Source organism: Belonocnema kinseyi, chromosome 10 (assembly GCF_010883055.1).
Source record: "Belonocnema kinseyi isolate 2016_QV_RU_SX_M_011 chromosome 10, B_treatae_v1, whole genome shotgun sequence".
In the NCBI taxonomy this organism is placed as follows: domain Eukaryota; kingdom Metazoa; phylum Arthropoda; class Insecta; order Hymenoptera; family Cynipidae; genus Belonocnema; species Belonocnema kinseyi.
In genome coordinates, this window is record NC_046666.1 from 62,592,493 (window position 1) to 62,606,503 (window position 14,011).

At 30.7% G+C, this 14,011-nt stretch overlaps 2 protein-coding genes across 6 annotated transcripts in view; both read left to right on the plus strand.

The window, feature by feature from the left end:
- The window catches only part of LOC117182378 (titin-like), a 45,094-nt gene extending 37,464 nt beyond the window's left edge, over window positions 1-7,630 (plus strand). For 3 of the 5 annotated variants that reach the window (XM_033375587.1, XM_033375583.1, XM_033375586.1), the window contains 3 exons: window positions 210-402; window positions 2,886-4,998; window positions 5,265-7,630. In XM_033375587.1, coding sequence (XP_033231478.1) covers window positions 210-402; window positions 2,886-4,998; window positions 5,265-6,177 — 3,219 coding nt within the window. In that variant the 3' untranslated portion in view covers window positions 6,178-7,630. The remainder of the gene's footprint in view (window positions 1-209; window positions 403-2,885; window positions 4,999-5,264) is intronic. The other 2 variants (XM_033375585.1, XM_033375584.1) reach the window with 2 other exon arrangements.
- Window positions 7,631-10,975: 3,345 nt separating this feature from the next.
- LOC117181771 (28S ribosomal protein S10, mitochondrial) overlaps window positions 10,976-14,011 on the plus strand; it is a 4,133-nt gene continuing 1,097 nt past the window's right edge. The window contains exons 1-2 of the mRNA XM_033374736.1: window positions 10,976-11,144; window positions 11,238-11,345. Of these exons, the coding sequence (XP_033230627.1) occupies window positions 11,130-11,144; window positions 11,238-11,345 (123 nt within the window). The 5' untranslated portion in view covers window positions 10,976-11,129. The remainder of the gene's footprint in view (window positions 11,145-11,237; window positions 11,346-14,011) is intronic.

Sequence of the window (14,011 nt, forward strand, 5' to 3'; positions counted from 1 at the left end):
TATATAATAATTGGAAAAAACCTGGAATTTTCAGGGAATTTTCTTCCAGTATTTGAGTAGATACCTTGTTATGAGAACCTAAAAATCATTCCTAATTAAAAAAAGAATGGATTTATAAAAAGATATTACCAGACTTTAAAAAAATTATTTTTAATTAATCTTCTGAAGTCATATTTTCAAAATTCATTTGGTGGAATATGATTTTACAGAAATGCCAAAAGATCATTGGCTTGGACTCACCGGCAGAAGTTGAAGAGGCGGAAATGATTTGTCAATTAAATAATATTAAAAACGCGTCTTTTGTGATGGGACAACCTACGGAAGTTATGGCTACGATTGCGAATGTGCTTACGAATTGCAGAGCTTCGGCTATCGTCAACACTAATTCATACATTGGCAGAGGTATGTTATTCATTTGAATTTTTTCTAATAGCAGGGTGGCCACTGGATCAGGAGACAGAAAAATCCGGGAAATTATTCTGTAAAACCCGAAAAAATGAACGGGAATTTTGTTTATTTTTCAGTAAAAAAGCCTTAAAGTTGATAAAATAATGGTTTAATTCTCAATAATAGTACTAATAAAACTTCCTTAATGGTAAACAAATTCTTTAAAAATATTCATTGAGTAAGAAAAGTCCAATATATAAAATGTCAGTTGCAGGCTGCAAACACTCTTTCCACTTTTTTCAAGAAAGTTTCATATGTCAAACTTTTCTTGGTTGAAATTTAATTCCTTTTGCTTAAAAATTGAACTATTATTTAAAAATTTATATATTAAAAAAAATGTAACAATTTTCTGAGAAAGCCATCCCTTTTGTTTGAGAATTCGTCTGTTTGGATTTTTTTATTGAAAATTAATTTTTTTCTAATTCAACTTTCTTTTTAAAAAATAAATGTGTTTTGTGTTGCTTAAACATTTAATGATTTGGATTAAAATTTAACTGTTTTGTTAAAAAATATTTTTTGTCTTGAAGCTTCGTATTTTTTGGTTTGACAATGTTTATGGTTGAATTTTAATAGTTTTTGTTTGAAAATTCATCTTGGTAGGCGGAAATTCCACTATTTGGTTAAAGATTGATTGATTAAAAAGTCCTCTTTTGTCGAAAATTAAACTATGTTGTTAAATATTTATCGTTTTTGATAGAAATTTTGCCCTTTTGGATTCAAAAATCATCTTTTATGGTAGAATGGTTCAGCTGAATTCTAAAAAATTCGTCGTTTTTACTTGAAAATCCAACTATTTTTTTGAAAATGCAACTCTTTTTGGTCGAAGCTGAAAACTTTTTATTTGAAAATTCTACCATTTGGTTGGAAATATCTTTTCTTTTAAAAACGAGCCTTTTTGGTTTAAAAATTTCAACTATTAGGTTAAAAATCTTAGTGATTTATTTGAATCTATATTGTTCGAAAACTTGACCATTTATTTGAAAATTCCACCTTACAGGTTAAAATTCTGCTATTTGGTTACAAATTAAATTATTTTATTAAACAATCTTTTTTCTTTCGAAAATTCAATGTTTTGTTGAAAATTCGTCCTTTTTGGCTTAAAATTAAGGTTTCTATGTTGAAAATGAACTTTTTTGTTGGGAATTAATTTTGTTTTAAACATTCAACTATTTGCTGAAAAATTAATTTTCTTAGTTGAAAATGATATTTTTTGTCGACAATGTACCTTTTCAGGTTGATAATTCAACTGTCTTAACAAAAATGTATTTTTGGTTTGAAAATTCAACTACTATTTGGTTGAAAATCTAACTGTTTTTGATTGAAGTTTGATATTTTTGTTTGTAAATTCGACCATTTAGTTGAAAATGCAATCATTGATTACAAATTTAACTATTCTGTTTAAAATTCGTTATTTTTTATTGAAAGTTCAACTATTTGGTCGTAAATGCGATGGTTTGATTAAAAAATCTTTTTTTTTTTAACATTCAACTATTCGCTTGAAAATTCATGTTTCTTGTTTAAAAATTATATTTTCTATTGAAAATGTACCTTTTCAGCCTAATAATTCAACTGTCTTATAAAAAAGTTTCCTTTTTGGCTATGTATTTGACTGAAAATGCAACTGTTTTTGTTTGAAGTTAATTATTTTTGGTTTGTAAATTCAACCATTTGGTTAAAATATATATTTTTTCAAAATATTTTCTTGAAAATCCGTTATTTTTTTAATTAAAAGTTTAACTATTCAATTTTTTTAATGGACATTTTTAGTTCAAAATTTAGTTATTTATTTCAAAATTCATTTATTTTGCAATTTTTTACTCTGTTGTGCTTACTTTGTTTCAAATGCAACTATTCTAGTGAAAGATTCATCATTTTAGTTGAAACTTCATATTTCTGGTATAAAATTCAACTATTCTAGTTGTTGATTTACCATTTTAGTTAAAAATTGAGCAGTTCAGTTAGACATTAATTTGTAAACTTAAAATTTAATTATTTAAGTTTTGGTTAACAATTGATCTTTATTAGTAAAAATTAATTTTTTGCTGTTGAAAATTCAACTATTTCAATTAAAAACTCATCTTTTTAGATTGAAATTCAAGTATTCCAGTTGAAGATTGATCATTTTAGTTGAAAATTCATCACTCTCATAGGTTGAAAGTTAAACTATTTTCTTGAAAATCCGTTTATTTTTGTTGAATATTTATTTTTTAAATTAAAAGTTTACCTATTGAATTTTTTTTAATAGATATTTTTAGTTCGAAATTTAGATATTTGTTTCAAAATTAATTTATTTGGCCATTTTTTACTCTGTTGTGTTAGGGGATGTTTGGACAACTGAATATCTGAATTATGCGTCATTAAAAAAAAATATTTGATCAGCATATTGACTTACGTATCGTAAAGAAAATTTGATTCAGTCTTAATTAAATTCTTTTCAGGAGTCGAAGTCATGTCCAGCATTCGGAGAATAGCAAGCCTACGGCGATTGGTTCTAGTCACAACATTAACGAAACAGTCAGTCCGTTCAATTCTGGAACTGACAAGACCCGCATCTGGAAATTTGGGAAATCCCTTCATTCCCATCAGAGCTTGCGTCGTCGACACTTTACCGGCCGGCCCTCATTTCGAAGCCGTAATCCTCATGGAGCGCAGAGTGATGGAGAAAATCATTCCCTCACTCGATCTCCGACCGAAAAACCAAATTCCAAATCCAAACGCGAAAAATCAAGGAAAGGGCGCAAACAAAGCGGAGGAAAAACTTTACCCGCAGAAATTCGAACCCGTCAAACCTTCCCCTGCCTTCAAGAAAAACTTTGCTCCTCCCAACAAGAACAATCTTGAAAATCTCCAAGAAAACAGGAACAAGTTTGCAGTAAAACGAAGCCACTCGCCCGAAATTATCGAGGAAATACCCACGAAACAGCCCAAAAAGCCTATCACCTTCAGTATCAAGCCAGATACTGCGAAACCAAAACAACCTCCACCAAAACAAAAGACTTGGGACGATCCAACCACGAAAAGATCCTTCGATGATCCTCCAACGAAGCCAAAGTCCTTTGATGATTTACCGCCCAGACAAAAGCCCTGGGAAGAGTCACCAGTGAAACGTAAAGCTTGGGAAGAAGCGCCGTCGAAGAAGAAACCCTGGGAAGATCAACCGTTGAAGGAGAACCCGTGGGAGGAACCTACCCAGAGACACAAACCATGGGAGAAACCTCCACAGGCAAAAACCTGGGAGGCTCCAAAGAAACCACAGTGGAAGGAAGAGGAGAATCCAATATTTAAAGTTAATCCGTTGCACGAGAAAAAGTCACGCGAACAGCAAGATCTTCGCGAGAGGCTTTCCGCGAGTCGAGCCGAATCTTCTACAAGTCGACCAGAGCCCGCCTCGAAAATGAGTCTCTCCGCTGCCCAAAAAGTTAAAGAGTCACACCGACTGATGGCCCATGCGAAAGAGAAGATGAACGCCGGCTCGGCCCCCCTCGACGAGGACACTGCCAAGCAACTTGAGAATATGCTTGACAAAGTTCTCGAACAGACGACCAAGATTCACAATCAGGTTTCCGTCTGGGATCGAATTGCCCCGGCACCAGAAAACGACAAATCCGGATTGTCGGATGGAAATACCTCGGATGGTTATATTTTCGATGATCGCGGACTGCTGGACAGGAAGCCTCGCAAGTTCCGTCCACCATCTCCGACTCCTCCAGGACCTAAGAAGTATTCCAACATTCCACCCTTGGAACCCAATCTCGTTATGCCGGCTGATTTTGCCTCGAGTAGCGCTGCCTCCGCATCTAGCAAGTTCAACAAAAAGAAATACCGAGGACAGTATCGACAGCATCTGCTGGAAAAGATGAACAAGATGAAAGCTGAATTGGCACAGAAGCGGACAAAGTCTTTCCCGGAGCGATCAGTCTCACCTTACAGTAGATCCATATCACCGGGGCTATCGGCTCTGGGGAAGATTTCCCCGAAGAGATCTGTCTCGCCGACGAGGTCGATTTCTCCGCGGCGAAGAGAGGTCTTTAGACGTTCGCCCGCAAGATATTCGCCCGGCAGACCCACCTCTTCAGCAAGACATTCGCCGAGGCGTTCTCCCATCAGGCTTTCACCTGGGAGACACTCACCCATCAGACTTTCGCCAGGTAGACATTCCCCGAGGCGGTCTCCCTCAAGACACTCGCGCGGCTTCTATTCTCCCCATGGTTCTTCTCGTCCGGATCCACGTCATGGCTCGCTGAAACGCTCGAGCTCGCCGAAACGGTCATACTCTCCGATTGCAAGATCGACTTCGCCAATGAGACGGGAAATTAGAAGAGTCCACTCGCCGCCACCAAGACATCATTCCCCGAGACGTTCACCTCTAAGACGCCATTCGCCGAGAAGAGTCTCGCCTTACTCGAGAGTTTCGCCAAGAAGAGGATCTCCGCAGTACTTGTCGCCAACATCGAGAGTATTATCTCCGAGAAGAGCTATGTCTCCAGTGCTGCTAAGACTTTCGCCTCCAAGGCGCGCGAAGACGCCACCCAGGGCGACACCTCCAGCCAGGTATGACTAATGACATTTTTTTCTTTACCCCGGTCTAAACACAGCACAATAAATCAATTTCGCTCGTATAAAAACAATGTTTTCACGAGGAGAGAAATTTCAAGAGATTAATTCATAGAAGCGCGTGATTTTAGAGCTACAATTTTTTACGTGCTTTAAAGTCTTGAACTCTATGATTTAAAAGCATAATAAAATCAAGGAGCAGTGCCGTGATATTAATCTCCCGAAATTTCTTTCCGTGCATTATCTAAAAATTGTTTCTTTAGGTATGAAGACGAGTGGGACATTCCAACCAGAGGAGCCGTAGAGGACAAAAGCTGGAAGCGACCTGAGGAGCGTTGGGAAGAAGAGAGGAAGAGATCTTCCTGGGAGTCGCCGACACGAGCCCTGTCAAGGGAAGTTGAGCGCGAACGGGAAAGAGAACGAGAACGCGAGAGAGAGCGAGAGCGTGAGAGAGAACGCGAACGGGAAAGAGAGCGGGAACTCGAGAGAGAGCGCTACATAAAAGAGACAAAGGAGAGTTGGTATGCAAAAGAGATCAAACCTCCGATAGATTATTCTCCGCCGAAAGGAAGCTGGTCCACAGCTCCTGCCGGCTTGAGCACCGACTCCTGGAACATAAGACCCAAGGAAACGACAAAGCCTTCCTGGATGGAGAAGGCAAGGTGGGATGGGAAGAATGACTCAATGAAGGACGAGTGGAACGATTTGCCAGAGGATGCGAGAGATCCCTGGGCCGAGGACGGAGGTGCCGATGATGGTAGCAAGGAAATCATGGCCAAATTTAATCCTCCGAGTTGGGATAGGGAAATAGAGAGGCAGAGGGAAGCGCCGAAACAGGAAAGTTGGCCATCTGCACATCCGGGACATCCATCCATGTCACATATGATGATGGGACATGGAGTTCCACATCCCGTGCCCCAACCTGTGCCACATCCCTCGGCAGTTGGGCACCCGGGCGGACTTCATCCGATGGCCGGTAAATCCCAGTGGACACAGCCGGCTGCCCCGCCAGAATCGAGAATGCCCTGGACGCCGTTGAATGAAATCATGAAAAGAATGCAGGGCAGCTCCTGGCCCGCTGAACAGCCGGTTCTCAATCCTTACCATCAGGGACCGGAAATGTATCCACCGAGGCCGGGATATCCGAATCCGAATATGTATCCGGACAGGCACTAGAGGTTTGGTTATGTTTTGTTAATTTTTCATGGGAGAATACGCATGCGAAAAAGGTTGAAATTATGAGAACTGAGAGTGAAATTTCAGGGATACTACTCTTTATGGTTGAAAGGGCAGAAACAAAGTTCCGCGATTTGAAATTCGCGCCTAATCTCCCAAGGCCGCACTTAGACATAACCTCTAACTTTGACCTCAGTTTTTCGCGAATTTTACATTTTCTTGACTTGTATTTTCATACCGACTGTGTTTAAAAAAACAAAAATAACATTCCGCGATGTTAAGTTCGCGCTTGAAATTTCAAGGCCATACTTTTAAAATATATTTTAAAGTTTAATAAGAATTTTCTGTGTTAATGTAACTTTTTTTGAAGAGAAAAAAAAACCTCTTAAACGTAATGCCTGGTACTCCGAGAAATATCACGTGAAACGAGTTATGTTTAACGAGGAAAATAAAAACGAGTAGGTAAAAAGTTTAGTTTGATGAATTTGAACGTTAATTTTTAATGGGAACTTGTTAGAAAATGCCATACTTTTAATTTAAGCATTTCACTATCTAAAAAGATGTAAATAACTATCTTAAAGTTATTATTCTTCCGAAGCTCTTCTCTAAATTTTTACTTTGATCGCACGTGTATTCAATACAAAATTATTTGGAAAATTATAGAAGCGTTTCGTGAATTCAGACTCACAAAAAAAATTCCATTTTAAAAGCTTCTTTTGGTTTGCCTTTCCGCGTTTTTTACGATCTGAATAAGAGAGAAAGAAGAGATTAAGCCAAATAAAAAAAGAAACTGAAGTTAAAAATTAACAATGAAAAGGATCATAATTTTCATTTGAAAAACTGATGAACAGATAAAAGAAGCTAAATAATTGATCGGATCTATATTATGATAATAATTACATTTTTGTTAAAGTTGCTGTGCAGAAAAGAAGAGTGTTTTTTGATTTAAAGCGGCTTTATCTGTTATATTAAAACGGGAGGGAGAGCGGTAACAAGAGCCTTATTAAAGAATGAGTGATGTTTTCTTACAGGAAAAACATACATGGAGTTTGTAATTACTTGTGGAATACGACTCACTTGATTTGCCACATACAATGCACGATTTTTTTTAAAGTGCATTTCGAAAAAAACCGAAAGACTTGAGTGATTCCAAGTTGTCGGGAGAGTGAAGAAAAATTCCATTATTCAATTCGATGCACGTTTAAACACGTATATTATATAGTATGATAAGTGAAATATTCGAAATTGAAGTTATTTTCACTATTTGTATTTTTTGTTTAAAAATATGTTATATTTAAGGCAGCATATGTTCTGGATTTCATAACCCAACGCCCCAACATTTTGCGATGCAGGTTTTTGCATTTAAAAATTATAATTAGAGTTATCGTAGAGTAAGTCGAGTATGTAATTTTTGTTACCTGTCGTATATAATAAATAATACATATGAATCCAATATACTTATGCTTTTTTTTATTTTAACAAAAGTTTGTTACCATTCGCTGTGAAAAGTTCTTTATTAAAGTATTACGTATGTTTTATTTTAGTAATTTTCATTCGAATTGATTATTTCTGAATAGAATTTTTGTATAGAAAAATATCAAATTATAATAAGGAGACCCCACTGCCATACTACTTTGGAAAATTTCGATGCATAGATTCGGATTTAGTTAGTTGTCATCGTTCGTAGCGCCTCTTGCGGAACACGAATTTCAATGATTTAAGATTAGAAGAAATTTTCGAAAATTGGACAAGTTCGAAACGTTAAAAACGAAATATTTTCTAAATACAATGTCTAAAATTCGATTCTTATAATTCAAACGAATTAAAACTGTATTATTTCTAATTAAAAGCGTTCCAAATTGAAAAATGTCAGATTCTACTTTTTTTAATAGACATTTTTATGAGAAAGTCGTTGGAATTTTATCTTTTAATTATAATTCAAAGAGTTTAAAATTGAACAATCTTATTTTGAATTAAAGAATCTCGAATCTGAATAATTTCATATTAAAATTTCGAACATATAATAATTAAAAACGTTAATATCTTCAGATTAGAATTTTGAAAATTCGCAACAACTTTCTTCTGAAGATTATTCTTTTAGTTATAAATTTTATTGTTTGGTTGAATATTTCATAATTTTCTCTGAAAGACATCAATTTAGTTTATAAATGGATTACAATTCTTATTTTGGTGTTAAAAAGTGAACTGGAATCGGAGAAATTTCATCTTTCTTGAATAAAAATGCGAATTTTCGGTCGAAAATTCAACAATTTTCTTGAAAGCCCGTCTTTTTTTATTTTAAAATTCACCTGTTTTAGCAGAAACTACTTCTTTCTTGGATAAAAATGCAACTGTTTGGTTTGAAATTAAATTTCTATTTGTTAAAAAGTCATACTTTTTGGTTAAAAATTCTGTTTTCTTGAAACTTTCACTATTTCGTCGAAAATGTACTTTTTGTTGAAAATTTATATTTGAGTGTTAAAAAATAAACTAAAATATTTTCTGGATAAAAGCTGGGGAATTATTTCTTGTTTAAAAATTCATATTTTAATCGTGACAACTCGACTGAAATCTTTTTCAACAGAAAATTCAACAGTTTTTTTTTTAATTTATCTTTTTGATTTAAAACTTTATCTATTATAGAAGAAATTAAAATTTTTAATAGTGAAAATGCAACATTTTGGTTAAAAATCATTCTCCTTTGCTTGAGTATTTACTTAATTTCTTTGAATGATTTGGTTGAATCACTTTGTTAATGAATCACTTTTTTGTTAAAAATTTATATTTTAAGTTGAAAATTTATCTCTTTGGTTGAAAGTTTAATTATTTTGTTAAAAATTAATCTTTTTTAATTGAAAATTCAACCACTTCGGTCAAAGTTAAACTACGTTGTTAACCATTTAATTTCTTGATTGAAGGCTTATAAATGGTTGGAAATTTAACTGTTTAGTGGAAAATACTTTTTTATTTGTTTAAAATTAATTTCTTAACAGAAAATGTCACTTCCATTTTTTTAAGATTAATATTTTTCAGTTGAAAATTCGCCTTTTTTAGTGAAAGTAACTATTGGTATATTTATATTTAATAAAAAATTATTAGATTTCAAAGAATATTTAAAATTATTCTACAAGTTTAGGTTATGTTTTCATCTTTTCTTACTTAAAATTCGTATTTTCAAACAAAAACGATTAGATTCAAATCGAACTATTTTTGTTAATTTTATCATTTTAAACATAAATCAATGGATTTAAATTTAATAATTTTTTCAATGATACATCGTGAGACACACCAACGTAACCTAAAACAGTGTAGAACTGTAAATATTCTTTGGAGTCTAATAAATTTGTATTAAAAATACCAATAATTACGAACGAAAAAAAAAGAGTTGCTTAGAATTTTAAATCTTGTTTAAAATATAATCATTTTTGTTTAAAATCAATTATTTCAATAAACGTTAATTGATGATTCTCCTGAAACGATCATATCTAGGCAAGAAACGAAAAAAAAATGATTTATAATAAAAATCTTTGATCTCTGTCTTTGTCGTGAAGTAATGCAATTAAATTAAACAATTTTTGTTTATGAAATTGAAAAATTAGACTTTCTATGATAAATCACATTTTTGTCTATGAAAAGCGTTTATCAATTTTAGGTAACATTGTCATTTTACATCATTAATTAAACTTGATATTTTAAAACAGGTGTACTTATAATTTGAACTGCGATTTTAAATACCCTAAAATATATTGGAAATTCTTTGGAATGTTTTTAAATGCCCTAAAGTCTCTTAAATCCATCGCAATTTTTTTAGTCGCTCGAAAATTGATTAAAATCTTTTTTTTTTGAATGCACAATTTTTAAAATAATTTTAGGTTCTGTTAAAGGGTTTCATGTAAAATTGGCGAAACAAAAATAATTAAATTTTAAAGAAGATTTATAAATCTGAATAAATTTTTTAAAAGTTTTTCGTCGAAAATTGTTTTTATTTTTTTTTATTTGAAAAGATCATTAGATTGAAAAATAGATTTACCATTTTTGTACAATTTTATTTTCTCTTAACGTCTTGTATAGGCAATATGCATTTTTAATGAAAAATCATTAGATGGCAGAGAAAAATATATATTTTTAAAGAATTAAATGTAAGATTTGCGTTTTTCACCAAAAATCGGTGCAGATTTCAAAGAATATAGATAATTTTTAACAATTTCTAGTTATGTTAACACTTTTAGCGAGAAATCGGTAATTTTTAACAAAAAACATTAGGTTTTAAATAAGACATACTATTTGAAATAAATCTTAGGTTCGTTTTTTGATCGAAAATTTACATTTTCAATCAAAATAAATAAGATAAATAATAAGATAAATAATCATTTAAAATTCTAGAGTTTAAAGCGTTTAATTTGGTTTTTAATTTGTCCGAATTTAATGACTTTGAATTGAAAATGATTTAAATTGAAAAGTTTTTCATTTTTATTTATTTAGTTTTGAACGCTTTTAATTTGAAATAATCCAATTTCATTTCCTATGAATTTTAAATGGTCAAATTTTCAAAATTCTAATCTGAAAATATTTAAATTTTTACAGTTTTTAAATAGATCTATTTTTTAAATTTCCAATCAGTAAAGATAACTTTAAAAGTGCTGAATATCTTTTTATTTAATACAAAAGCCTAAAAAAGGTTTAAAATCCATCATATAATTAAGTGAATTAAAAATACATTTTTAAAAATGTAAAATATCTTTGGTAATAATGGCTGAGCTTGTTTTTCCGAGTCATAAAATAAGCGTCGTCTGCTATTGGCGGCCGCAATGTGTTGAGTTGTTGATCTTTATATCAATTTGGCGCTTATTTTACAGTAAAAATTAACTCCTGATAGTTTAAAAGATTTCAAGTGTAGAAATAAAGGAAGTAACGTTTATATGATAATCTAGTTTTAGAATTAAAGTGGGAAAATGTTTCTATCAAAGGTAATTTCGAAAACAAGTACTTTGAGGTTAGGAAATAAGTCATACTTAATTTCACTATTTTGACGCTTCTAATAATTTGTATATTTTAAACAGACTCCACTGGTTTTAAACAATATTATCTCTGGATCAATTCGTGAAATTGGATTGAGCAAATTATTAACATGCAGATTTATGTCAGATAATGCACTTTCCACAGAACAGGTAAGTTCGTTTTATTCTTGATTTGAACGTTGTTCAAACAATGGTTCATTCATAGATTTCAATTATAAAATTGTGTTTAGATTTGAATATTACACAATCGTACAAATTCAGGCCTCCATTATTTTAAGTTTAAAATTATTTTGAACTTCAGAGACTGTTTAAAAAAAATTTTCAGTCACTTTTTAAAATGCTTTTTAAATCGCGTTTGATTTTTAATTCTTGCAAATTATATCGTTTTATCACTAAATAATTTGAATTGAAATTCAAGTAATGCATTTTTGTCATGTATAAGAATGTTATTTAAAATAAAAATACAAAATTTGAATTTGGAATGAAGGTTCATTGAAATTGAACCTATTTTAAATTGTAAGATATCTAAATTTATTTAAAAATTATTCTTCTGTGTAAATGCACATATAAATCTTATTTACCATTTTTTTAAACATTTTTTTGCAAAAATGAGGTTGATTAACCTCTCCAACTAACCTTGAACTGTCGACAGATTTTCATATTTCACAATGAAAAAGGAAAACAAAAAAAGACATGGTTTCTACCCTACCTGGAAACCCGAGAAAACCTGAAATTTTCAGGGAATTTTAATATTTTTTATATACCTGCAAAAACCTTCAAATGTCGGAGCATTTTTTTAAGTTAGAAAATTCTGTTGAGAATGCGCTCAATTTTTTTATTGCAATATAAAAAAGAATAACAATTATTCTTTATTTATAAAAGTTTATATTAATGTATTTCAGTATTTTGTTAAAAATTAGTTGTTTTTTTTGTTGGAAATGAATTTTTTAACTGGAAATTTAAATATTCTTTTTTATTGAAAATTCAACTCATGTTGAAATGTTGTCTTCTTTGGAAATCTTCAGGCTTAGAATCTTTTTTTTCACTGAAAATTTAACTATTCCAGTTGAAGCTTTAATTACTTTGTTTAAATTTTTTTAACTGAAAATGTTGCTACTACAGTTGATTACCCCGTAATTTTCGTTAAAAATGCGTATCTTAGGTTGATCATTAATTTTCTAAACTAAAAATTTAACTATTGATTTTTTTTGTAACTATCATTTTTAGTTGATAATGGTCTTTTAGTTTAAATTCTTAGTTGTAAATTCAACTTTTGGTTGCAAATTCAATGATTCTCGTGAAGGACTTATCATTTTAGTTGAAAATTCATCTTTTTGATTAAAAATTCAACTGTTCCATTTTGAAAATTGATCACATTGTTGTAAAACGTAACTAGTTTTTTGAAAATTATATTTTTTTAACTGAAAATGTTACTATTACAATTGACAATTCCATCACTTGAGTTGAAAATTCATCTCTTTCGTTGATCATTTAATTTGTTTACCTGAAAAGTTAACTTTTCCATTTTTGGCATAAAATTAATCTTTTTTAGTTAAAATTCAAATATTTCGTAGAAAATTCATGTATTTTCGTGAAAAGTCGTATTTTTTGCCAGAAAATTAATTTCCATGTTTGAAAATGTATTTTAGTTAAAGATTCATCATTGTAGTTGAAAATTCATTACTTTATTTGAAAGTTTGCTATGTTTTTAGGAAAATTAATTTTTTTTAATTTAAAAATAACCCTATTTCATTTTTGGTCGGAAACTGCTCTTTGTAGTTAAAAATTCATCTTTTTTGCTTAAAATTCATTTATTTCAGTAGAAAATTAATATTTTTTAGATAAAAATCCAAGTGTTCGGTTTAGAATTCACGTCTCTTGTTAAAAAAATCTTATTTTTTGTAGAAAATTAATCTTTTTGTTTAATTTTTTTACCTGAAAAGTCAAGTTCCATTTTTGGTTTAAAATTGATATTTTTTATTTGAAATTTAAATATTTCGTAGAAAATTCATGTATTCTCGTTAAAAATCTTTTTTTTTGGTAGGAAATTAATCTCCATGTTTGAAAATGTATTCCAGTTAAAAATTCATCATTGTAGTTGAAAATTCATTACTTTATTTGAAAATTTGTTATGTTTTCGGGTGGAAAATTAATTTTTTTTTATCTGAAAATAACCCTATTTCATTTTTGGTCGAAAACTGTTCTTTGTAGTTAAAAATTCACCTTTTTTGTTTAGAATTCATCTATTTCAGTTGAAAATAGATATTTTTTAGATAAAAGACCAAGTTTTCGTTTGAGAATTTACGTCTCTTGTTCAAAAATCTTATTTTTTTTGTAGAAAATTAATCTTTTTGTTAAAAATTCATCCTTTAAATTAGAAATTCATCTATCTTGTTGAAAATGTAACAATTTTTCTTAAAAGAATATGAATATGAAGCGGTTTAAATTTAATTTAATATAGTAACAACATTAATTTTACCTGAATATGCACTCTATTTTAAGTAGAAGAAGTTAAAATAAACATTGGTTTGAATTATTATTCAAATTTATGGACTTTCGAGGCAAATTCAAGAAATGATTAATTATTTTTTCAGTATTATTTAATTGATTAATTAATCGATGGTATTAATATATTTAAGGATATATTGTAATATACTTTGTCAAAGCTTTCTAAATTAAACATACTAATTAAATCGCTAAAAACTGAAAAAAGCATTATTTATAATAAATTTGCGAAACTGTATACACATTCCAAGTCTACATTTTTAATTATCCTGTCATAAATTATAATTAAAAAAAAATAATAAAAATGTAAA